Raw genomic sequence first — 27,859 nt, 5'->3', positions numbered from 1 at the left:
AAAATTAAATATAAAATTATGATCTATTGGATTCTAAAGGTATAGTCTAAAAGGTCATGTCATTTGGACTATGCCTTGTTACTAAAGCAAAAAAACAAAACCCAATATTAAACAAGAAACTTAAATGTTCATATACCTGTGGTTGCTTCTTTTCACTTCTTTCATGCCTTTCTTGCTCTTCCTCTGAAGCCACTGGTAAGGCTTGTTCTGTTGACAAATTCACTGGTTTAGTTCAAATGAACTAAGAACAGTTAGATAAAGACTATAATCTATATAAAAATAAATGGAGAATAACATTTCTTTGTATTTTATATTTTGAGAGTTTCAATGAAGCTTAATGTTTACTGAAATATTTAGTTCTTTAAGAAATACTTCTAATCATCCAAAACTTCAACAAACCACTTGGGGAGACACTAGATATCACCAGGTTCAAGCCATATGAAATCTCAGGGTCACTCACAAATTGTTCCACCCAACATAAATCAACAAAACTGTTAGAAACAAAAAAAATTTTGAAATACAGTCAAAATATACAATGTAACACTTTACTATACTTCATAACAGTATCTTTTTAACAAGACACTAATTGAGTTGGCAGTTACTAATAATTTGCAAAATTATTGTTGTTTATATCTTAATTAGTGTGCACCCCATTTTTTACATCGCAAATGTTTTCCCCTACTATTCTGAAAAATTTATTTTCATCTTTTAAGACTCAGAAAGTAGGCTGGGCATAATAGCTCACATCTGTAATCCCAGCACTTTGGAAGGCCAAAATGGGAGAATTGCTCAAGGCCAGGAGTTTAAGACCAGCCTGGGAACCACAGATAACCTTGATTCTACAAAAAATTGGACAGGTATGGTGATATGTGCCTGTAGTCCCAGCTACTCAAGAAGCTTAGGTGAGAAGATCCCTCGAGCCCAGGAGTTTGAGGTTGCAGTGAGTCTCGATCACACCATCGCACTCCACCCTGGGTGATAGAGTAAGAACTTGTCTCCAACAACAGAAAAAGAAAAAAAAAAAGGCTCAGAATGCTGTGTGAAGTCTTCCTTGATTCTAGCTATCTTTCTCCACACACACGGGTGTCTGCTTCACTGGAGTCCCTTAGTACTTTGTCAATTTTTCCAGTGTCACTTTACCACCTGAACTGCACATCATGTCTTTACATGTAGATCCCCTTTGCTGCTAGACTGTAGAGGACAATCTTTTGAATCATCTTTGTATAAACAGTCTTAATTTTGCTAAATAATTACTTATTGAGTTCCTGCTAAGTGTTAGGCACTGGGGTATAAGGAAGGAAAATAAAAGCTGTCAGGGATGGCTTTCCTAAAGATCACGCATGAGCTGAGACTTAGAGAGTAAGGTTAGCCAGATTAAGTGAGGCAGAGGGCAGGAAAGGGTGAGCACATGCCAGGCAGCAACAAGAGAGGGAGAGAAGCCTCCAAGAGAGTATGTATTTCTCTGCAAAAGAGGAATGGTGAGGGGGCCATTACCAGCAGCTCAGTAATTCCAGAGAAAAAGGCAGATGGGGAAAGGGCTACAGATGGAGATTTGGGCAGAAATCAGTTTCCTTTTCTTTTCTTTTTTTGGGACAAGGTCTTACTCTGTCTCCCAGACTGGAGTGCAGTGGCATGATCTTGGCTCACTGCAACCCGGCCTCCCAGGTTCAAGCAATTCTCCTGCCTCAGCCTCCCAAGTAGCTGAGATTACAGGCATGTGTCATTACCACCTGCTAATTTTTGTATTCTATTAGAGATGGGGTTTCGCCTTGTTGGCCAGGCTGGTCTTGAACTCCTGACCTCAAATGATCCACCTGCCTCAGCGTCCCAAAGTGCTGGGATTATAGACACGAGCCACCATGCCCAACCCAGAAATCAGTTTCTGAAATCCTTATATAAAACTTTAAGATGCTTGGACATAGGTATTCAGGAGTGCTTCACAGATCTATTTGCATTAGAGATAATTAACTCTAATTATTGTGAGGAGCATAAAATTCTGAGGCATATAAATCAATGAACAAAGATAAAATATAAGGCAGTGTTGCAAAGATGATGCAGTCCTGAGGAGATGTTTTCAGAAATATTTAGGATACAAGTATCAGTGGCCATTATAAGAACGAATTTTTATTGAATGAATAAATGTATATATCTGGGTCCCTGGAGAAATACACTCTGCTCATTACTTTACAAATTTTATCAAATGAGAAGTAAAATAATATACATAAACTGTTTCAGTTACTTGTATTTACTTTACCCTTTTTCTGTTTCAGTTTTACTGTGCCAAGGAAATGCATTTGGGTTTTGTGGTGGTTGTTGCTGCTGCTGCTGTTGTTGTTGTTGTTGTTGTTGTTGTTGTTGTTTGAGATGGAGTTTCACTCTTGCTTCCCAGGCTGAAGTGCAGTGGTGCAATCTCAGCTCACCACAACTGCTGCCTCCCAGGTTCAAGTGATTCTCCTGCCTCAGCCTCCCGAGTAGCTGGAATTACAGGTATGTGCCACCATGCCCAGCTAATTTTGTGTTTTTAGTAGAGATGTGTTTCTCCATGTTGGTCAGGCTGGTCTCAAACTCCCAACCTCAGGTTATCTGCCCGCCTCAGCCTCCCAAAGTGCTGGGATTACAGGCACGAGCCACCGCGCCCAGCCACATATGGGGATTTTGTTTTAAAAGTTCTGTTTCCTGGATCTACCAAGCTCATGAGAAAATAGAAGCAAACAAGTCATTTGCATAGGTAAGAAACCTTGCATTTATACTTCGTCATCACTACTCTAGAAGATTATCATCATGTTTTGTAAAATAAAATGTTAATTCTAGACATAAGGGGAAAAAGAAATTAAAACTATAGGGGTGAAAAAATATTGCATAATTTATTACTGTTGACCTGATCATATGACTGATTAAGGGCACTGAATTTAACTTGTATGTGAAGTAGACCCCATATTAGCTGCAGTTAATCAATAGACCAGGTATTCTAGCAGAATTAAATTTGATGCTCCTGTGTTATCTTTAAATGATACAGCTCTTCTGAAAACCCATACTCATAGTGCATGATTATCCATTAAGACAAGGTGATGGAATGTGTGAATACAGCTGAGGAGACACCACAAGGCAAACGCTCAATGGTTCCCGTTAATATTGGGGAAATCAACATTATAATACAGAAAGCCATAGGCATTATTTAATATTTGGTTTTGCCATAGGCATTATTTAATATTTGTCACTAAAAATATTAAATATTAAATATTATTTAATATTTAATATTTTTAGTGACAATGCATACAGTTGTACCTAATAATTGCAAAATTAGAGATGTAAAAATAAAACAAAGGCACATTGTGTTTGAGTAGGAAATCTGTAGACGTCTAGCTGGTTTTCTATTCCAGGCCCAAAATTCTAAATATAATCATGGTACCCGCACACAAATTTATGTTAAATACCAACTTCAATGAAATTACTCTTTCTCCTCATTCTCTTTGTTATTTATATGTTGCTTTCCTTAAGGGAAGAATACAAATGCCTTGCTAAGAAGCATTCTGTTTGGTTGTAGGCTGCATAAAGGGAGTAAACACAAAGTACATTTGACCACAAAATGACTTTTTAAAAGCTAGAACTATGGTAGCATGAAGCCAACTGAGGTAATCTAGAATAAAATTTTCTATGTTTGTTTCCCTTCTTTGCTCTCTTTCTACTCTAATAACTGCGATTCACAGAGGTAATGAAGAGTATAATTCCCTGATAAAAACACAGCTCCAAGATTAATCCTTTCTTTAACTATGAAGTTCGCGTGTCCAAAGTCTTGTAGTTGCTGTCTGATTTTTGATCATGGATGGTGATACAGATATTTATCATCAACTCATAATTTCCCAAATCTTTGAAAAGTCTTACTATTGATGGTTCAACTAGTAGAAACATAATCTAAAATATCTGAAAATAAAGTTTTTATTAGAATGTAAATAGTAATACGAATTGTAATAAGGTGTAAAAGTTCTTTCTTCACTGAAGCAGGACCATGATGTCCTGTACCCCACAAACACACTACTCCCTCATGGTCTAATGTATTTTAAAAGTCCTGTAATTGCTATTAACTCAGACAAGTTTACTTAACTTGTTCTAAGCTTCTGTTATTTACTACAATTTACTTTATCACTCAACAATCTCTATTATATATGTTGTTTTCCATGAGAAATTTTTTTATTAATAATTAGGATTCTTCAGGGATAAGAAAATATTTGAATAACTAAGTTTGTGCATAAACACATTAAGGTCAAATACCCATGACAATATTGTGTGTTTCTGTGTACTAGAGACAAAAAATTCAAAAAAAATTTTAATGAATATACATTAAAAACTGCTTTCATTACACTGAGATGATCTTCCCTCAATGCATGAATACCTTCAGAATTCACAGACCAAAGAATTGTATAAAATATAATAGCCTTAAAAATCTTATTTGTACCTGGCACAGTGGCTCCTGCCTGTAATCCCAGCATACTGGCAAGCTGAGGCAGGCAGATCACCTGAGATCAGGAGTTTGAGAGCAGCCTGGCCAACATGGTGAAACCCCATCTCTACTAAAAATAGAGAATTTAGCAGGGTATGGTAGCACATGCAGGTAGTATCAGCTACTCGAGGGGCTGAGGCCGGAGAATTGCTTGAACCCGAGAGGCAGAGGTGGTAATGAGTCAAGACCGAGCCACTGCACTCCAGCCTTGGTGACAGAGCAAGACTCTGTCTCAAAAACACAAACAAACAAAAAACCTAATTGTTCCCACATAAGTCTATGTTCACACAAGATCTGAAGAGTACACAACACCGTGAGACAGGACAGACATAAATTTTAAAAGTTATATTCTGGTTTCTGTAAAAATAAAACGGTTGAATTTAAGCTTTTAAGACAAGTCAAGGAAAAGAGCAAAAAATGCAAAAGTGAAACTTGAAAGGTCATTTTCCCATCAAGGGCTCATGATCCACTGGACATTCACAAACTATATTGTTCAAAACATTAGTTCTGAATTTTGATCTGAGTATCCCTGGAGTTGCAGTTTCATTCAAAGATGTCCAAGAGGTCAAATAAGACAATATCATTTGCTATTTTCAGTTTTCTTTTCTGAGAACAGCACAACAAACTTCTTCAGAGAAATGAATCGTCCTAACTTCATAGGCTAAAGGCTCATGAGTCACAGTTCTAAGGGCATTTATAAAATATGGTGGTGCATGCTTGTATTCTGAACTTTTCAACTTTAAACTCTCATATAGTAAATATTAATAAATACAAACTGATTAAAGAAAAGCCCACTTAATCTGACATTATTTTTATTTTTCTTTCTTTCTTCATTTATCAGCAACAGGAGAGTCTAACTAAATGTGGTAAAGTGGTATAAGGGAATACAATGAAAAGTGTAAAATGAATTAAACCAGAGATAATCATATCAATGTGGATACATCTGGAAAATATAATACAAAATACACCAAAGAAAGTGGCAGAAAGGTATGTAAAGTGTATAACCACTCACATACCATTTTGGGACACAAATAAAAAATTCTGCATATTATTTCTGAGCATCGCAATATAGTTAAAGATTTCAAAAGGGCATTGAAATGAAAAACAACCAACTTATGATGTCGGTAGCCTCTATGCAATCATGTTTTAAAAACCTTAACACCAAAAAGTCTCAAAATCACCATTTTAAAAGACTGTGTCTACCAGTTACAAATGAATCATTACTTTCCTCATTTTTAATAGTCAAAGATGCCACAAACACATACATACACACAGCTATATATACACCTACACACACAGTCTTGCTCATTAGAACATCTGATTGGCTTCAGATCATCAGTGTAATAACACTAGCAGCAAGCCTCTAAAGTTAAAACAGAATCTGACATGTTAATAAGTAAAGCTTTCCTCTAGGTAAAGATCAGAACTCCAAGTAGCACTTAACTCACTGGAAATATCTTAGAGTCTCAAAATTCACTGCTTTGAATCCCTGACAGGTATAAAAATTTTATACTGAAAACTTCATGCTATTCAAAACATTAAAAGAGAAACATCTGAGTTAAAGCTTACATTTTTAAAATCTTTTTTATGCTTCTAAATTTATTTTTATTCAAATATGGATACCAACAATAACATTTATGTCAATGCCTTCCATTCAATTTTGAACAAATAGAATTAGGAATAAGAATAATGTGAGTACTTCCAATCATTGAATGTACTTATTTCCAGTATTCCATTAAATGTACCTGCTCTCAATGTCTGTACATTCTTTCTTTGTACTGCTCCTTTCACAGCAGGATCTTCCACTCCAGTGCTAGGCTGAATGGGTTTTAAAAGAAAATGATTCATAAATCATATATATTTTATACAACACGGAGTGATTCAAAAATATACATAATTAATTACCTTCAAGGAAGGATGTTTTGCAGGAGGCCCTACAAAGCAAAGGGGATATGTCATCAATTATATGTAAGTATGACAGGGCCAACCAAACATTCATGCAGTGGTACTATCGAGCTGAATTCTCATGCCTGGCTATAAAAATAATTACTTAAGGTTTTGAGGGTTCTTCTTGGCTTCTTTTCATTGCCTAGGACAGCAACATGACAGAAACATAATGAGGAAAATAGGAATATAGGATTCCTAAAATGCACAGTTTACATTTCAGTAGTGAGATTATGTTTCAAATGCCTATACCTAAAATAGAAAAGCATGGATATCACCGTGAACACGTGGACTGATGAGGAGAAAAGGGACCATTAAACAGAGGAACAAATCAAACCTGAGGGAATCGACGTCAAAGCTCATGGTGAATGTACAGAGTATTTTAACTCAACACATCAGAGGCATTGCTGCCAGCATGCCACAAACACATTCCCCTTGTCTTGTCACTGAGGAAATACACAGTTGGGATGACAGTTCAGGTGAATGTATGATTCACCTCTCATCAAAGAAAGTGTTCTACATTGATCAGCTAGTATACACACTTACGAAATGACAGCTAATCAAACTACTCATTTTTCCCATGATCACATGGGCTACCGCAGCACCTACATTTCTCCTGTCCCCTCATTTGGCCTTGAATTAGAGCTCCTTGATCCACTCATGCAAGGCGGTCCATAAAACACATAAAATAAACCATGTCAAATAAGCTTCCGATATCAAAATATTTATCAAAAAAGAAAACACTGAATTACCACAGACTTGCTGGATATGAATACATATTTATATTTCAAAATCAGTGCAGTATTTATTGAAAAAGAGAATTTTGGTATTCACAGAATGAATTTTATAATATGATTGCTTCTAAAATTAACTAAGTTTGGTGTATTATCTTACACTGTAAAGGACTTTTATAAAACAGCTATCATATCAAAGAACTGGCTGTCTCAAAAAAAATTAGCCAAAGCATCTATATGCAACTTAATCACATCTTATTCCCTCATGTCAGTGAAACTTCTCTCTCTGAGGCCTGACAGTTATCAAGTGAAATGAGCTGCTGTGGTTTACCCCAACTCTAGCACTCCCTCCTGCCTCCAGTACTCTCCACAGCAATAACCTCTTTTGTGAGACTGGGCATATGCTGAAGCAACTGGAAGTGAGCTGTCTCAAGTTTACTTGGCTTCAACTCCCAAGACCCCAGCAAATGTCTTTCTTTCCTCCCTCCGTGTCCTTTCACAATCCCTCTTCCTTTGAAAAATTGATTTTTAGAACTGTCATCCTGATGCTTCCCTTCCTAACTGCTTTTTATGGATAATTGTGACCACTTTTTTCATCTGTATTCAGCAGTAGTATACACCTGTAATCTCTCTGTTTTCATCTCATTCTCCTTCCTCTGTGGCTAGAATCATGCTCAGAAATAAAAGGAAATTAATGCTTTCCCTGGATTCTGTTATTTTTTAAATTGCTCTCCAATGGTTCTTTTTCCAGAGTTCTTTAAAGGAAGGCTATTCCCTTGCTATTCAGAGCTGTGTCCAAGGACCAGCACCAAAATCACCTGAGTACTCATGAGAAATGCAGACTCCCATACCTGCTGAATCAGAATGTGCACCTTCCAGAAGCTCCTCAACTAATTCATGACAATTTGAATGCCCTGTTCTACACTGATGTGCTTCCATATTGGTTTACCCTAATTGCCCTTTTGCCCTAGCCTCGATTTCTTCCCTATTATGTCCCTCAATTTAATACTACATTGTAAGCCATAATGTTTCTAATGAACTTTTAATCAGGCAATAACTTCTCAAATTAATTTATTCTCCATAAATCACCCAACACTATTCAATTATGTTAATTTGGCCTATATGATACTATCCTATGAGGTTACAACATTTTCTATAAAAACAAATTATAGCTATACATGGCTGACCATTTTTGGTGATGTTCATCTATGGTAGACAAAACACAGGTCTGTGTGGTGAGGTGCCTCAATCCTTAATGCCTCCCCAGTAGTGAGGATGACAGCAAGAGAAGGAAAATGTTATTCTAATTCTCTGATACATTTTCGTACTGGAAGCTCACTTTATCTTCTTTCCTGTTTCTAACACCATGTTCTTCCTTCTTCTACAGATCAATTTGCCTTTACTATCCTCTATTACTTACCTCTGCATATGCTTTTTTATTTATTCCATGTACACTCCGCTGTCCTCATTCTTTCTTTCTCTTTATTCATTTCCTCTTCCCTCTCTCCTGACTTGCCTCAGGTCTTACAGTATCTTAAAATGGAACTCATAACTCAGCTACTTTAGTGGTACTCCCGATAGAATCAACTGCTGACCCTTGGTTAGACACACAACTTATCACCATTTCACTTCTCCTTTACTTATTATACAGTTAATAAGACACTTTCTTTAGCTATTACACTCTATTAGTGCTCATATTTTCAAGAAACATTCCATCAAATGACCTTTTTTTGTTTTGTTTTTTCTGAGACGGAGTCTCGCTCTGTTGCCCAGGGTGGAATGCAGTGGTGGTATCTCCGCTCACTGCAAGCTTTGCCTCCCGGGTTCAAGCCATTCTCCTGCCTCAGCCTCCTGAGTAGCTGGGACTACAGGCGCCCACAACAACACCTGGCTAGCTTTTTGTATTTTTAGTAGAGATGGGGTTTCACCATGTTATCCAGGATGTTCTGGATCTCCTGACCTCGCGATCCGCCCGCCTCGGCCTCCCAAAGTGCTGGGATTACAGGCGTGAGCCACCGCACCCGGCCTCCATCAAATGACTTTTTAAATAAAATACGGTTCTCACCTTCTCCTTGTCCATTGACTATTCTGTTTCCTTTTTCATGCGAAGGTCCAGGTAAAGGCTCTGACACTTTCTCGGGGACACACTGCTAAGGTAATATCAAGAATTAGTTTCCATTTTAAAATTATAATGAGTTGCATCAAGAGTTTCTTATCAATCTCTTTTTATGAAACTGGGTCTCACTCTGTCAACCCAGGGCTAGAATGCAGAGGCCTGATTATGGCTCACTGTGGTCTCAAACTCCTGACCTCAAGCAATCTTCCCACCTCAACTTCCTGAATAGCTGGAACTACAGGTGTGTACCATCATGCCATGCTAATGTTTTTATTGTTATCTTTGTAGAGACAAGGCCTCATTATACTGCCCAGGCTGGTCTCAAACTCCTGGGCTCAAGTAAATCTTCCACTTCTGCCTCCCAAAGTGTTGAGATAAGCAGTGTGCACCACCACACCCAGCCCTAATCAATTTCTTTAAATCAGTCTCAATGCTGCCCAGGCATGGTGGCTCACACTTGTAATCTCAGCCCTTTGCAAGGCCAACGTGGGTGGATTGCTTGAGTTCAGGAGTTTGAGACCAGCCTGCGCAACATAATGAGAACACATCTCTGCTCAAAAAATACCAAAAGGAGTCAGGCATGATGGTGTGTGCCTGTAGTCCCAGCTGCTTGGGAAGCTGATGTGGGAGGATCACTTGAGCCTGACAGGTGGATACTGCAGTGAGCCAAGATCATGCCACTACACTGCAGCATGGGCAACAGAGCAAGACCCTGACTCCCCAAAAATTTCAATTTAAAATGTGAGAACGAAGAGAGATACAAACAAAAAACAAACCTAATTGGTCAATGAAATATGAGCTTAAGCCAAGAAAGAGAAGAAACAGCATGAAGTACAATAAAGTACATGGGGAAATAGATCTATAACAGAGCCTTTTGCTCTTTCATATCCCTGATAATACTAATTAATATTTATGCTACAATTAGTTTTTTGTAAGTACTTGTGTGATAGAGTTTATTACTATAAGACATTCAATTAGCTAAATATGGTCATCAACCACTACCTGAAAGAACATTATTATAAGAGAAGAGAAAACTAGAACTTTCAATCAGCTTTCCACCCAGAAAAAAATTGGTCACCAGAATTCTAAAGAGTAATGTATGGCAGACACATGAAAAAATGATCATCATCACTGGCCATCAGAGAAATGCAAATCAAAACCACAATGAGATACCATCTCACACCAGTTACAATGATGATCATTAAAAAGTCAGGAACCCACAGGTGCTGGAGAGGATGTGGAGAAATAGGAGTACTTTTACACTGTTGGTGGGACTGTAAACTAGTTCATCCTTTGAGGAAGACAGTATAGTGATTCCTCAAGGATCTAGAACTAGAAATACCATTTGACCCAGCCATCCCATTACTGGGTACATACCCAAAGAATTATAAATCATGCTGCTCAAAGACACATGCACACGTATGTTTATTGCGGCACTATTTACAATAGCAAAGACTTGGAACCAACCCAAATGTCCATCAATGATAGACTGGATTAAGACAATGTGGCACATATACACCATGGAATACTATGCAGCCATAAAAAAGGATGAGTTCATGTCCTTTGTAAGGACATGGATGAAGCTGGAAACCATCATTCTGAGCAAACGGTCACAAGGACAGAAAACCAAACACCACATATTCTCACTCACAGGTGGAAATTGAATAATGAGAACACTTGGACACAGGATGGGGAACATCACATACTGGGGCCTGTCGTGGGGTGGAGGAAGGGGGGAGGGATAGCATTAGGAGATATACCTAATGTAAATGATGAGTTAATGGGTGCAGCACACCAACATGGCACATGTATACACATGTAACAAACCCACACATTGTGCACATGCACCCTAGAACTTACAGTATAATAATAATAAAGAGTAATGTATGGCTTGAAAAGGTATATTTAATAGAATATGAGTTGGAGCTAATAAAAAGCTTAAGAAATGTTAATCTAAAATCTCAATGTTAAGATTCCAGTTGAATTATACTAGAAAATATATTGTAACCCTCTTTGCTACTGATGACCTATTTCTATTTTATTTCCTTTTTAATTACGGCATAATTTCTCAACATAACATATCAAAACTTATACACCCTTAAATATTAAAAAATACAATGTAAGCAATATTTTAAATACAATATTTAATTATTAGATACATTAGGTTTATTATATTACTTATAACATTCCATTATATAAAAATTCATTTGTCTATTTATTCAGATTAAACAACTATTAAGGCTGAATGTCTTATGCCTGTAACCCAGCACTTTGAGAGGCTGAGGCAGGCAGAACACTTGAGCCCAACAGTTAAAGACCAGCCTGGGCAACAAGGCAAAACCCTGTCTCTACAAAACTCAGCTGAGCATGGTGACACAGGTCTATGGTGACATAGCTCTACTGTTTCAACTACTGGGATGGCTGAGGTGTGAGGATCACCTGAGCCCAGGAAATGGAGATCGGAGTGAGCCAAGCTCTCACCAGTGCCCTCCAGCCTGGGGGACAGAGTGAAACCCCATCTCAAAAAACAACAAGTAAAATGCTTCTTACATGGAAGACTGTATTCTAGGTACTCCAGGATACACACAAATATGTTTGCTGACCTCCAGTAGCTTATGGTATGCAGGAGCTTCCAATGATTATTTAAACAACTAAATAGAAAACCTTCTGAAATTCAAAATTTCAGAATATGATATGAGGACTTTGAGTGGTTATTTTATTTTTTAAGATGTAGTCTTGCTCTGTCACTCAGGCTGGAGTGCAATGGTGTGATCTTGGCTCACTGCAACCTCTGCCTCCCGGGTTCAAGCGATTCTCCCACCTTGGCCTCCTGAGCAGCTGGGATTACAGGCATGCACCATCACGCCTGGTTAATTTTTCTGCTTTTGTTTTGTTTTGTTTTGTTTTGTTTTTGTTTTTTTTTTAGAGACAGGGTTTCACCACGTTGGCCAGGCTGATCTTGAACTCCTGAACTCAGGTGATCTACTGACCTCGGCCTCCAAAACTGCTGGGATTACAGGTGAGTCTCCACACCTGGTGAAATAAATATTTTAAATAAACTACAATGACAAAATTATGATGATAAAGTCTTACCATCCGTTGGTATTAAGAGTCTCTGCTTCTAGAACTGGTTATTTGCAGCAAAATACATGTTATTCAATTAGATGAAGTGCCTTATATAAACTCTTCATGGACAACTCATAAACCACACAAAAATTCCTTTGCAATACACATTTTGAGAACATAAATTTAAATTTCTATATTTCCACAATTTATATTTTTAAATCAGATACGATGTTGCCCAGGCTGTTCTCAAACTCCTGGGTTCAAGCAATCTTCCTGCCTCAAATTCCCAAGTAGCAGGGACTACAGGTGTACACCACCACACTCAGTTATTTTTCTACAATTTTTAATTTTTTTGTCTCACTACAGAACCAATAATATAAGTAGAAAAACAATCTCTCGTAAAAACAATATGATACCAAAATAATAAGTTTCCAAGAACAAAAGCTATATGCTATGTGCTGAATATTTTTGCCACTAAAAATCACCAGGAGGATCCCATGATTACTGCAAATAATTTGATCCACTGAAGATTTATACAGGCATAAATATTAAGAAAGTCACACTCGTATGATTTAAAAGTCAAAGTATTAGTATTTATCCAAATAAACCTTAACCAAATTTCATATTTCCTCTATTGGAGAAAGCGTTTCCTAATGTGATTTTCCTGTCACTACTAATTTTCCAATTCATTTTTTTTCAGCTCCCACCCTGTCACAGTACTTATCAATCTTTGTTAGTTACCAAAGTTAAACACATTTTTTGAATCAACTAGCCATATGTATGTTTTTCTCTGACCAACTTTCCATTACCACCATAAAACAATGATAGGTAAACCACTGCTAAATTTGAAAAGTAAATACTCTGCAAAAGTACATTCAGAGTGAGAAAATTAATTTTACAAGAGACCACTTTACCTTAGTAGCAACACTCAAGTCTTTGTCATCCGATGCAGGCAATGAATCCACACGCAGTTCATGGAAAATGCTTGAGAGCAAAAATACACAACGAAAATGAGCAAGTTGATTTCTTTACAATTTTTTTAACTGCCAGTTTATATCCAGCTTCCCCCTCAAAAAAGGAAACCATAATCTGGGGAAAGGTCAGCAATCTATATATTAAATAGTGATTCTTGATATAATTAAAATATGTCCTCTGTTCTAAAAATAGATTTTAGTTACCTATTTCTGCCTCCACCTGTCTAAATCTATAAAATATTCAATGAAAACTAACCTTGAGCTTTATAACAAATAGTGACAGTCAATAAATTGGCAGAGCCTGACAATGATTTGCCCTCACAAATTATCTGTCCTGAAGCTAAACTTAAAATTCAATTAATGGATGACATAAATTTTGTTACCTAAACTGGAAGAAAACTGATGACCTAAAACAAGGTAGAAAGATCCACTGTCTCTTTTCCATGATCTGTCTCTGGATAAAAGACTAATCTGCATCACTTCAGAATGGCAGTCTTGATTCCTCAGCATGGAACCCACTTAGGAAGGTCCTATTGCTTTCCTTTGCCCTAAATCAGTACAGGAAAGCCCCTACAATATTTGAAATGTATGAAAGCTAAATGTACAGAAGTCAAATAACAAAGGTGTATGTTCTTATTGAGAATACTTTTCCCAGAAAGATTGAAATATTAACAATTATAAAATCCCATTATTTTCACCCTATAGGTCCTACCTTATTCAGGTCCACATAAACTAGCAAGCCCTTAAAACTTTTCATAGGCACTCAGACACCCAAGGAGAGAGACTGCCAGAAAAAAACAGAGTCCTGGTAGTTGCACCTCTATTTCCCTAAGTACTCTCTAAGTATCTGTCTTCCTATGGGCTCCCAATTCCAGATTCCACTTCTGAAGGGCTCCACAGAAGTCTTCAATCTTTAAATCTTCAGTCTATGAAAGCAAAGATTCCTGAAAGGATGGCCTCAAATGACCAGGAGTAGGAGCTCTCTATATCCCTGCTCCTGAAAAACAAGCTAACTGGAGTCTCCATCACCTGCCCCCAGCTAGACACACTACCAACTACCCAACTGAACTCCATGACTGATTTGCCAGCCAATCATGCCCCTGACCCAGCCCACATGGACATGGGAAGGACATCAGTGAATCGGGAAAAGAGGCAGAGGTGAGGAGACACTTGTACTGGGCCACAGATCTATGTAGTTCAGCAATCTCCAGCCCCTTACTACTCCAGGGGCTCTAAGCCACCCCTTTGTAAGTCAGGATGGAAATAGATGACACCACATTTCTATCTGCTGCAGACACTCCTCCCAGTGTCTCAAAATGTTTTAGCATCTTTCAGTAAAAATCTTCAAGTTTGTCAGTCCTTGAATTAAAAAAAAACAGCAAACTTTTTAGAGCTCCCTTGAACCTTCTATTTTAATGTGCCTTTGTAGATAATTCCCAACATCTTGTGTCCTTCATTTTTATAATTTATCTTTATCAAACTTGTCATAAACCCCAATATTTTGATCTCTTATAGAAGAGTCTGTACTCCTATACAATCCAGTGTTGTTTATCTTCAAACTTGGACTTCCCCTGCTCGTTCCATTCTTATCTACTTCCATTGGGTTCACCAGCTAATTCCATTCTCATTCTACCCACAGACTCACTCCCGTTTGTATTATTAAAACACACGCCAATAGGATATAAAAAGAAGCAAGAGTACTGGGCTTTAACATGAGTTCAAATCTCATTTCTGCCAATTCCTATGTCTAAAAAAAAGCATCCTAATCTCTTTGAGCCTCACATTCTCTATCTAGAGAATCATTTGACCAGAATGTTCAACACAGGTAAAAATACTAGAAGGTATTTTAATTCATTCCAAGATTCCTTAAAATTCTGTAATTCTACGTCCTCTTGATACTATCTATAGAAAAACTTAGAATACATAGCCAGCAGAGTTTGAAAAAATAATAGAACAAAAGAAATACCAAGAAAAGCAGAGAAGAAAGTTTTTAAAAATGAAGACAAGATTATAGAAAAGTCATGGAAAAAGCAACAAGACTAAAAAATGTATTGTGGAAGTAAGCAGAAATACTTGCCTAAATGGAAAACCAAACTGGGAAGTCAAATAATTTGTCTCTAAGACTTGCCTAAACTTGCTTTTGTAAAACTTACACCCCTATGGCCAAAGCTAAGTAAGATCTGCCCTAGAGCCTTTGATGGTAAAAATAAGATACTGGTTACCACTGAAATTGTCAAATTTATTAGGACAAACTCTTGGACTAACCACATTCTAATGATAAACTTAAATGAGAGTTCAAGGTATTTAAACTCTCATTAATTTAGACATTAATCAAATTAATGAATCTGACTAATCTGATTCAGACCTATACCTTGATCCAAGGGCTGCACAGATATCTGTCAATCTATGCTGAGGAGCAAGAGACAGGATTTGGAAGGCAGGCAGGCTGATGGTCAAACTGTAGGCCAGCTACTTTGTTAACTATGGGATCATGAGGCAATTAATCAGCTCTAATCCATAGTTGTTTATTTAATAAACAGCAGGTTATAGGAAGACAGATGTTGTGATGGCTTTATGAGATGATAAATGCATAGAACATATTAGGATGTCTAGCCCACAATACAACACTCAACAGATATTCGTTTCTTCCATCTATATTTTCTTAGTTAACATAATTTTTTAAATCTATAAAATCCTACCTGACTGCAGATTCATCAGAACTTCCAACATCTATTAAAGAAAAAGGTAAAATGCATTTTAAATCAATAATAAATGTACAGAATATTAAAAGCATAAGTATGCACAGTGATGCATCCCTCTAATCCAAACTACTTGGGAGGCTGAGGCAGGAGGATCACTTGAGGAGCCCAGAAGTTTGAGACCAGCCTGGGAAACACAGTAAGACTCTACCTTCATAAAAAAATTCTGCACACTTGTATGTATGCTTTAGATCCTGTTTTTTGTTGTTGTTGTTTTTGGTTTGGTTTGGTTTGGTTTTTTAAAGCATAAGACTGATGCTTTGTTACAAAGCATTCCTTTGGGAGCATGCCTGGGACCTTATTAGAATTAACATTCGTTATACATATTGGTAGGTAATTAATGCAGTAAGAACTCTTCCCTTTGTATTTATTAGATGCAAAGAAGAATAAATTTATTAAAATTTGGTATCTACAAGTGAACTGAAGTATGCAAGTCATCCTAGCCAAACCCTATGAGATCGAGTAAAAATGGTATTGTTAGCAGAACAGGTGTGATGAGTCAACAGTGTCAAAGAGCATGATTTCTGGACCAAAATATGAGGTGCCATTAAAAAGTATACAGTAGTATCCCTTATCCACTATATGTGCAGAAAGACATACTTGACACATTTTTCTCTGCTGTCACACCACAGCAACAATCATCAACAAAGAAGGCTTCTGTGACCAAATATGTGGAGGGTTTTTCCCCACCAACAAGTAAGCAATCATTCCTGCTGATGACACAATTCAATTCTCACACCCTATCTGCTGGTAACATCAGATTCAATTTAATTTATAAATTAAACTTTAGCATAGATATGTATGTATAGGGAAAAACAGTTTGTGATTCAGTACTATTCATGGTTTCATGCATCCACTGGGGGTCTTGGAATGTATCTCCCACAGTTAAGGGGGAGCTACTGCACTTATTTTGTTATAACACAACACAGCCTCTCTAGCTCTTCAGTTCAAACTGCTCAGTTCAGAATAAAACACCCTATCACCAGAAGTCAGCAAAACATAGGAATCAGACCAGAAACAGGAATCCTTGCAAAGACTTTCCAGCTGCTAGTGGAAAAGAGCTCAAAAGAGATCAATGTATTACTCTGGCTACTACTCTTTGGGGACGGTGCTGGGTGGTTTACTTAGTTGTAGCTATTTGCTCTGCCCTACATATAGCAAGGCCCAAATTCACCTGCCATTTTACCTCCCACAGAAAAACCGCTGGAAAGATCACTCCTTTAAGAGCTTATCCGCTAGGAACCACACACACCTCACATTCAGAGAGAAGCTGAAGAAACACCAGGGAGGTGTGGTAGGCTGCTGGGCAGTACTATATGATGTGAAAAATATATAGAAAGAAAACCATCAATGCCCTTTTACTACCAGAATGTTCCAGTGCTTGCCCTTCTCCCTAGTAGGGGAAAAAAAATTCTTTTTCACTTCACAGAAAGCAAAACTCTCTTGCTATCCCTCATGACAGAATCTAGTTGTAGGTGAGTCACATCATCATAATACAGGCTGTTGTCAACCTCATCCCTCAAAGGAAGAGGATCAGTGAGGAACATATGTATTTACCTATGGCATTCACTGCCTGGTCTTATTTCCAACCGAAGGTAAGTATGAAAGACTTTGTGATTCCAGTTTTATAAAGTACAACCCCTTGCACTTGTCCCCTTCCATTACTAGAGAGTCTATCTGGACCCACCTCACAGAGCAAGTTGCTCCAGTTTGTGCTGTGTGGTACAGCACGGTGTCCTTTTCCTCAACCCTTTCTATTATGTGCCACATATCTATACAAATCACATTTTCTAAGTATGTAAAGCATATGTCATCAGAATATATCATTCTTTACAATGATAAAGAAGCAAAAGAAAAACAAAAGGACAAAGAACATCTTAAATGACTACATTCAACTGCCATGGAGCTTTAATTTTTTAACTATTCAAAAAGATATCCACTGTATTATTCCAACTATGTGACTCTTCTGAAAAAAGTGAAACTATGAAGACAGAGTAAACATCAATGGTTGCCACGAGTTGCTAGGGAGAAAGGGAAAGATGAACACGCATAGCATAGAGAATTTTTAGGGCTGTGAAACTGTTCTGTCGATAATATTACAGTAATAGATACATGTCATGTCATTATACATTTGTCCAAATTCACAGAATGTACAGCATCAAGAGTGAAGCCTGATGTACACTATGAACTTTGAATGATTATAATGTGTCAATGTAAGTTCATCAGTTGTAACAAATGTACCACTCTCTGGTGGAAAATAGTAATAATGGGGGAGCCTATGCGTGTGTGGGAGGCATGGCATATATGAGAAATCTCTGTACCTTCCTCTCAATTTTGCTGTGAACCTAAAACTGCTCTAAGAAATAAGGTTATTGATTTAAAAAAGATATTCAGCTGGGCTCAGTGGCTCATGCCTGTAATCTCAGCACTTTGGGAGGCAAAGGTGGGTGGATCACCTGAGGTCAGGAGTTCAAGACCGGCCTGGCCAACATGGCAAAACTTCATCTCTAATAAAAAATACAAAAATTAGCTGGGCATGGTGGCTGGCACCTGTAATTTCAGCTACTCAGGAGGCTGAGGCAGGAGAATCACTTGCGCCTAGAAGGCGGAGGTTGCAGTTAACTGAGATCGCACCACTGCACTGCAGCCTGGGAGACAGAGTGAGACTCCATCTCAAAAAACAAAAAAGATATTCACTGTCTATGCATCCCACGATCTCCAGAACAACAATTAAAATAAATAAATAAATGGCTGGGGGCAGTGGCTCATGCCTGTAATCCCAGCACTTTGAGAGGCCGAGGTAGGTGGATCACCTGAGGTCAGGAGTTCGAGACCAGCCTGACTAACATGGTGAAACCCCATCTCTACTAAATACAAAAAATTAGCCAGGCATGATTGTGCATGCCTTTAGTTCCAGGTACCTGGGAGGCTGAGGCAGGAGAATCATTTGAAACTGGGAGGTGGAGGTTGCAATGAGCCAAGATTGTGTCATTGCACTGCAGCCTGGGCAACAAGAGCAAAACTCCGTCTCAAAAAAAATAAGTAAATAAAATAAAAAATAAAGATATTCACTGAACCTGTTACTATGATATATTTAAGCAAGACACGGTGACCCTAAAAATTAGAGATCATTGAAGACCAAAGTAACAACATGTGGTCATTACTTCTCAAATTGAACTATATAAAATATATAAAATAAATAAATTTAATTGCATGCTTAGGTAAGAAAATATTGATAAAAATAATTGAATATTTTATCTTATTTCATAATTCTAAACAGGGATTTAGCACAATATGAAAACTAGACTATTCATGTAATCAAAATAAAAGGCAATTTTTATTCTAATTTTAACTCAGAAATTATTTTGCTCATTTAATTTAACAATTTTACTGAAAGGTTAATGAGATAAATAGGACAGATAATAATTACCTAACATTGCTATGGTAACTTATATACAAATAGCTGTTCATCACCAAAAGTCAAAAAAGTAACCAGCACTGCAACTTAAGATGGATCATACAACAGAAATTAGTACCAAGTTACCTTATCTTATAATATTATGTTATTAAAATGAAATTTTAAAACAACACCAAAAATTAAGTTGGGGTTACAAGTGTTGTGCAGAAAAGATTTCATATAGCAGGCAAGAGGCTGCCATCCATCCTTAGAAAGGCCTGCATGCAAGGCTGGCCCTTGGCTGGTGTTTAGGAAATTGGAAATGGGAGGGTTTCCACCATTCCCTGAGAAGAATGGCTCACTGTGTCTAAAGTGCTTATAGAAACAGTGTATTTACTCTAAACAGCTGCTTTCCTTGTAAGAGTCTGGAATTTGGGTACATGTGAGGGAGAGTAACCTCCATAGAAAAACTTGGGCACTTAGTCTCTAATGAGACTCTGGTACTGGTAGACATCACTGCACATATGTTGTCAAAATGTGAGCCTGGGAGAATTAAGCAGATCCCGGGAACTCCACAGGACAGAACTCCTGGAGGCTTGTGCCTTGTTTCCTCCAGAATTGACCACATGCACCTTTTTCCTCTACTAATTTTGCTTGTCCTCTTCCTTGTTATCAATTAAAGATCTGAGTATGACTATTTGCTGAGTCCTGTGAGTCCTTCTAATGAACCACCAAACCTGGGGTGGTCTTGGGAAACCTTGACACAAATTCATTGTGTAAGATTTGTATTAAGTTGATATGATACATGTAACTGTAATCAGATGGTTATTTCACAGAATAACTTTCCCTAATGTGTTTTTCTTTTCTTTTTTTGCCTTGATATTTGACTTGGAGATTCTTGTATTTCTATATCTATCCAATTGAATAAAGCCATAGAAGGAATAAATGAAAAAATAATGTCAGAAAATAATGTGAAATAAGCAGCAATCCTCTTTTATCCGAATAAAAAATAGAGAATCTGGGTGATTGACAATATGTTCTACAATATGAATGTTTCGAGAAAAAAAAAATGAAAAAGTGGTCAATTTTCTGCAACTAAACTGGGCTTCATTCCTTTTTATAATAATTTTGAAGGCCAGGTGCAGTGGCTCACACTTGTAAATCCAAGCATTTTGGGAGGTTGAGGCAGGAGGATCACTTGAGCCCAGAAGTTCCAGACCAGCCTCGGCAATATAGTGAGACCTCATCTATTAAACAAACAAACAAACAAACAAAAACCCTTAAAAAGAAAATTAGCCATGTGTGGTAGTGCATGCCTGTAGTCCCAGCTACTTGGGAGGCTAAGGTGAAAGGATCACTTAAGGCCAGCAAGCAGAAGTTGCAGTGAGCCAAGATGGCACCACTGCACACCAGTACTGACAACAGAGGGAGACCCTGTATTAAAAATAAACAAACAAATAAATAATTGTGTATCAGGCCAGATGTAACCACACAAAACTGTAGTCCCAGCTACTCAGGAGGATGAGGTAGGAGGACTGCTTGAGCCCAGGAGTTCAAGGCTACAGTCAGCTATGATTGCAGCAATGAATAGACACTGTATTCTAGCCTAGGCAACATAGAGAGACCCCATCTCCTATGATAATAATAATTAATTGTGCATCATTCAAGTAAATTGTATAACTGGAGAAAAACATATGACTATTGAATATACTATTATAGTCTACTACTGACCACAGAGTTCCTGTTTACTTGCTTCTAATCTTTTTCTTCATTTCTCATAAAACTAAAAACATGATTTAAACCCATTAAAGGCAGTTCATCATAAAACAAGTCAAAAAGTCAAAAGAATTGCATCCAAACAGTAGGATGCATTATCCACCGCTCTCTGTGAACAGTTGGATTTGGTCATTAAGAATCAGCAGGACTTTTAACTTTGTGTCTGTGTGCACAGGTGTGTGCACATGTGCATGTGTGTATGTGTACGTATGTAAACTATGACAGATAAAATCATTTTGCTTGTGTACGAATATGTAATATAACTTGTGCTTCTCACAAAGGAATTGCTTTTCCATCTTCTGTGCTCAGTAGCTATCTTCAAAAAATAATCTCCTATTTGTATGGGTGCACACTGGTTCAGTTCTACAGTTCTTATTGCCATTTATTTATGGTACCAGAAAGGGATTGCTGAGTTCCCGGTTCTAAAGATAGTTACTTTCTTAGTGACACAAATCAATATGTAATACAGTTCACCCTTGAACAGCAAGGGTTTCAACTGCAGGGATTCACTTATATGCAGATTTTCTTCTGCCTCTGCAATGGAGAGACAGCAAGATCCACCTCTCCTCTTCCTCCTCAGCCTAATCAACCTGAAGATCATGAAGACCTTTGTCAGGACTACTTATGCTTTATGAAAAGTCAATATGTTTTTCCTGATGATTTCCTTTCTAACAGCTTCATTTCTCTAGCTTATTTTATTGTACGAACACAGTATATAATAATGCAGCACAAACAAAATAGGTGTTCATCAACTGTTTATGTTATCAGGAAGGCTTCCAGTCAATTGTGGGCTATTAGTAGCTAAGGTGAAGGAATCAAAAGTTATACTCAGATTTTCAACTGCACAGGGATCAGAGTCCCTCACCCCCACATTATTCATGGGTCAATTGTAGTTATTTATTTACTAAATATAAACAATTTATTATAAAAATGAAATCGAAGATCCATTTGTATAACAAGTCCAATTTGTTATAATGTGACTATAGAGGAAACATACAACATACTAACTTAAAAATCTTTTTTCTTATTTATGCAAAAATATTATATAGGATTTTAGGGATCATAATTAAATAAATGAATGTTTTCAGACAATAATGTTTGAGATTATAAATTAGCTACAACTACCTTCTTAAATAAATCTGAATTTCAAACTAAACAAGTTAAATTTTAAAAATTTACATATGTATATACATATATACACATTCAATTTACACATATTTTTAAACTGGTCTTTTTTGACTGAAACTACCTTAATCTTACATCTTACTTTGTACTTTCTTATCAAGAGTAGGACCACCAAGAGAAGTAAGAAATTCACAATCAGAAGTCTTACCTGATTTCTCCTTTTTAAGTATCTTCTGTTTATGTTCCAAAATTTGTTGTTGAATTCTACGTATACAAAAGTAATAAATAAAATTGCTATTTTTATACTGAAATAAAAAATATTTACCAAACATATTAAATTCCAAAACCCTTTCAGGCAATATCAGACCTAATATCAGAATTTTAATGTCCCATACACTTCAAATTTGTAAAGCTTACAAGCTTATTAAGCTTATAATTAAAGAAGAAAAGAAAGTGAAGTACTCATAAATGGAGGAAGCACAGCTCAGTAAATGAACCCTAGTTAGCTGGATTTCATGCAAAGTGTCCTGCACTCAGAGTAAGTCCTCGCTCTGTAACCAAAATACCTCGCTCTGTAGGTATTTTGTCTTCAGACAAGTTGCTTCTCTTAGGCTTCTTCTAAAAAATAAGGATTCTGCTACCTTACTTCACTAGGTTGTTTGGAAGATGTAATGAGATTACATGTTTTAATGTTCAGAGAAATAGTAAAGCAATGGAATAATTTATTCTTGAACTTTATTGCTGAAACCATTTTGGAATCCCAAATAATGCTCGGTGTGTGTTTTTCTATAAGTTCTAATATTCAAATGTTGCAGTTTTCAGAAAATGTTATTAAGTGCTAATTTTGGTTATTACTTGTATTCATTGTGGCTTGTAATTCAGGGCATTTTCCCTAATTCATAACTTATTACTAAATTTATATATATATATATATATAAATTTAGTGAGCTCATCACTGAGCTCATCAATCACACCAAGGGCAGAAAACTAATAGGTGTCAAAACCTGGCTTGGACAACTACCACTCCTTCTCTACCTCCCCAAACTCTGAGCCAGCAGATCTGTGCTTGGCTGCTGGATCTCCATGGTCCTCTCCAACTAACAGACAAGACAAAACCCTGCTTTGATTGTTTTTCAGCTCCATGAAGGAAATACAAGTTGACATTTTCTCATTTCCAAGACATGTACTAACAACATGTAACATCCCCTTATTACTCAGCTCTGTTCCCATTTCAGAGATCACCATACGTCAATAGTTTCATAGCGATAATCACAATTTCAATATTGCGTGTCACCTGTTTTGGTTTTGCTCACACTGCTTCCTTGGAGCTACTCAACAAATAGTCAAATGGCCTTCCTGGGACTATGTAAAATATGGAATGTTTTCTGAATTTGTGTGCTATCCCTAGGCAGTAGCCATGCTTATCTGCTCTGTATTGATCCAATTTTAAAATATGTGCTGTTGAAATAAGTACAAAGCCCTGTTTGATACATGGATACTCATGAGTCATGGATGAGGCTTAGCTCTATTAAATCCAACTCACTTACTTCAGACTCAGAGAATTTTATTCAATGGCTTCCTGTGAGGTAGAATTTTAAAATATATTTAAAACTTGAGGAAGAGCTGCAAGTAGCCCAGGAGATTTTCATGATTATAGAGACACATTACTTGAGGGGCCAACTGCAAGCTGGTTCCCACTACTCAGTGGAAAGATAACATGGAACATTCCGCTATCTAACCAAAGCTGCTGCACAGGATATAAAAAAGCCTCAAGGTACAGATCTGATAGCAAAAGAGACAGGGAACTCTGATCTCTTCCTGCAACGTTATTTGAACATCCCTGACTATTGAGAACAATCCCAACTAATATTGGTTAAAGGAAAGACAAACGGCAAAGTCTAGCTAAGACGTGGGCTCCAAATAAGGTTTTTAGTGTACGGTGAGCATCAACTTGCTCAATACTTGTGTGGATAAAGCTAGGAGGCCTAGCTGCCAGAGCAGGGTGCTGGGAACAATGACCGAGCACAAGTACATAAACTAAGAAACACCGTAGCTTTGACCTCTATATATGAATCACCATGAAAACTGAGGGGTCTGAATCAGTGAAGGCATCCTGGTGGCAAAGGTCAATCATTATCAGATTGCAGGACCGGTTATAATGGCAACAATACAGCAAGTGAGTCCATGGAAACAACAGAATAATCAGAATGGCCTTTTTTCCCCTTCTTCTGACTTGTAAAGAAAGATTGCCTTCCTTGGACTTAGGAAACCCCTTAGCTTCTTGGAAAATTCAAAGAAGGAAGACACAGGAGAGAGCCCCAGGGGACAAGATTTCTGTTAAACTGGACATTACAAGACTCAATAACTAATTAGAAAAGTCAGGCCAGGCATGGTGGCTAGCACTTTCAGAGGCCGAGGCAGGGGGATTACTTGACCTCAAAAGTTCAAGACCAGCCAGGGCAACAGAGTGAGACCTTGTCTCTACAAAAAAAAAAAAAAAAAAAAAAAAAAAAGAAAGGAAAGGAAAAGAAATCAAAGACATGGCTCCTTTTATCCCATGCATGGGGATTATACTTAGAATAAAATGAATGACATTGAGATCCCTAGGGATAAAGGTCTCAAAAATCCAGAAAAAATCTCGCACTCTACTTCTAACTAATCTAGACTTCTGCTTGATTTCTGGCTAAAAGGTAGACTAACTCTTCGCTATTTCAAACTATCTGAACCAAACTATGAACTCTCACCTAATGTATAAGATGGAGTAGTTGCAATTATTTTAAACTTCAATTTAGCATTAACTGGCCTTTTAACATAAACACTTACTTTGTCAAATGATGAGAAATAGCGTAACCTTCTGCATCTCGTCCACACATGTCTTGAGCGAAGACATCAATATTTTGCTTAAGAAGGATATTGACAATACCTGGTGAGTCATAGTATACAGCAAGCATGAGAGCTGACCTAAAATAACAAAGAAATAACTCCACTCAATAACTTTAATAAAGACTTTTTTAAAAAGCTAGTTTGATACACTTTACCAATTTAATATCCGCCTGTCAGTGTAGATGTAATAACCATTTGCATGTACTAGCTTGGGTCTATAAGCATCTAGGGTGCTCAAGTGTTCATCTTTGTAAATTGTCACCAAGGCTAAAAGAAAGGGACAACAGGGAAGCCTCTTGTCCCACTGGGGTAAGACATAATACAAGTTGCTAACTTATAGTCCTTTGATGGCCAAGAAACTGTGCTGAGGTCACTTATCTAAAGTAGGCAAAGATTTAGATGAAGATTTCCCCATTGCTTTCCTAGTCAAATCAGCTAGGGGTCAGATAAGAGTTATCTGCAGGCTGAAAACAACAACAACAACAATAATAATAATGACAATGCTAGCAGTCATAAACTAAAAGTCCACACTTTAAAAATGAATAAAACTTGTCAGGTGCAGTGTCTCATACCTGTAATCCCAGCACTTTGGGAAGCCAAGGAGAGCAGATCACGAGGTCAAGAGATCGAGACCATCCTGGCCAACATGGTGAAATCCCATCTCTACTAAAAATACAAAAATTAGCTGGGCATGGTGGCGTGCACCTGTAGTCTCAGCTACTTGGGAGGCTGAGGCAGGAGAATCGCTTGAACCTGGGAGGTGGAGAATGCAGTGAGCTGAGATCACACCACGGCACTCCAGCCTGGCAACAGAGCAAGACTCCATCTCAAAAAAAAAAAAATTAATAAAACGAATACAAAACCCTTTAGCTAATAAAAGATTACAGTACCAAAATCATCTGATTATAAATACCAAACACTGTATATTATAAGAGAAGATGAATCCTACTATGTACTATTCTTTATGTTACTCAGTCCAAATATTTGCTGGTCTATCTGATTATTCATGGTGATATTTTTCATTATATGCCAATAATTATGTTAATATTCTTATTAATATTTCTGACTTGAGTGACCACTCTAGAATACTCAGGTTTTATTTGTAAAAAAAGAACTACTGTACCGTCTCAGCCTATCAACGGCATGTGTACTTGCTTTCTTTTTCAATAACAATTCCACCATTTTCTCTTTCTTGCAAATTGTAGCGAATAAAAGTGGGGTATTACTGTCCTATAAAACAGCAGAAAAATATTAATAATTCACAAAATTAAATATTTCTCAACTGAACTGAAAATCTTCTCTAGGATGCTTTGAACTTCAACATACAATATAGAAAGGAAGTAAATGAAAAGCAGTCCCTTCCTTCTCACTCCTCTGTGCTTTCTGATGTGCTGCGCTTTGCCTTGCAAACAACCCTCCTCTGTCTCCCCGGATTAACTGTGGTGATTGCCAAAACTCACTTTAAACATTTACTAGTCCCAAGAATCCTTGCTTTGATCACAGCACTTAGCATGGTACATTGTAGTCATTTCACTGTCTCCCACTGAAACCAAGAGCTTCTTGAGGCAAGGGCCTAAAACCCTAAGACACAGTAGCAAATATTTTAAGTTTTTTACATAAATTAATGATCTAAATTACTATCTCTAAAGCAGTGTTTCTTAAACTATATTCCAAAGAATATTTGCTTTATCAGAAGTATTATACCCCAAGAGAAAGACTCCATGACCATCTGTATTTGAGAAGTATTACAAAACTGTATTTTATATCCAATAATCAAGAAATCTCTTTAATTTTACCTAATCCCCCTTTGACAATACTATTTGTGGCAAACATTAACATTTGAGGAATTAAGAGTTTCAGAGATACAGTTGCCAGAGCTTCCCAATACAGGTGGCGGTTTCCTCTGGGTGGTACAAACTTGCTTGATTCACTTCTATCAGTGGTGTCAGGATCCCAGATGCCAATGTCAGGCACTCCTGCTCCAAATGGGTCACCATGGAAATGAGCTTTGAATTAAGAGAGATTGCCTTCAAATGCATTTATTTTCCTTATTATTAAATAGTCCATGGGTTTTCCCCCTAATACAAGAGATTTTTATCTTTACTGTTAGAAAGCTCAGTATATTCTGTGTAAGAGAGATAGGTTTAAAAAACTTAAGAACAAATATTTTAAAAACCAAAACTCAGTAAGAAATACTATTCTCAATTATAATGGTAATCCCGGGACCCTAGTGCAGCCCTACTTTTTAAATCCATTTTTACTGGCTTCCACTTAAATGGCTACTTAAAATTATTTTTTTATTTTAGACAAAATATAAATTGGAAATAAAAACATAATGGCTTATCAATAAAAGTTCTCATACTGATCCATATGGATTATTTCTGGCATTATACAAGCCAATAAGTCACTTGCATCTTTAAGGAAGAGCACTGAGGAGAAAGATGTACTGTCTGCAATATTCGTAAATTATCCAACTATAACCAGGAATAACCTAAAAAGGCTTCTAGGCATTCTTATGGGCAGAGAATTATTTGTGGTATATATAAAGAAAAGAGTTAAAAACTTCTAAACTCTAAAATTCAACTCC

General features: G+C 37.1%; 1 protein-coding gene and 1 non-coding gene across 2 annotated transcripts in view; both read right to left on the bottom strand.

The window, feature by feature from the left end:
• LOC112207981 (ankyrin repeat domain-containing protein 20B) overlaps positions 1–27,859 on the bottom strand; it is a 42,282-nt gene that overhangs the window by 7,847 nt on the left and 6,576 nt on the right. The window contains 9 exon segments of the mRNA XM_054678010.2: positions 137–207; positions 6,244–6,316; positions 6,404–6,432; positions 9,242–9,326; positions 13,273–13,342; positions 16,032–16,062; positions 22,598–22,653; positions 25,213–25,350; positions 26,396–26,497. Coding sequence (XP_054533985.1) covers positions 137–207; positions 6,244–6,316; positions 6,404–6,432; positions 9,242–9,326; positions 13,273–13,342; positions 16,032–16,062; positions 22,598–22,653; positions 25,213–25,350; positions 26,396–26,497 — 655 coding nt within the window.
• On the bottom strand, positions 23,757–23,863 carry LOC112208217 (U6 spliceosomal RNA). The gene has a single exon (XR_008546515.1). It is a non-coding gene; the product is annotated as a U6 spliceosomal RNA (small nuclear RNA).

The sequence above is a fragment of the Pan troglodytes genome, chromosome 12 (genome assembly GCF_028858775.2).
Source record: "Pan troglodytes isolate AG18354 chromosome 12, NHGRI_mPanTro3-v2.0_pri, whole genome shotgun sequence".
Taxonomy (NCBI): domain Eukaryota; kingdom Metazoa; phylum Chordata; class Mammalia; order Primates; family Hominidae; genus Pan; species Pan troglodytes.
This window is presented reverse-complemented; position numbering and strand designations above follow the sequence as displayed.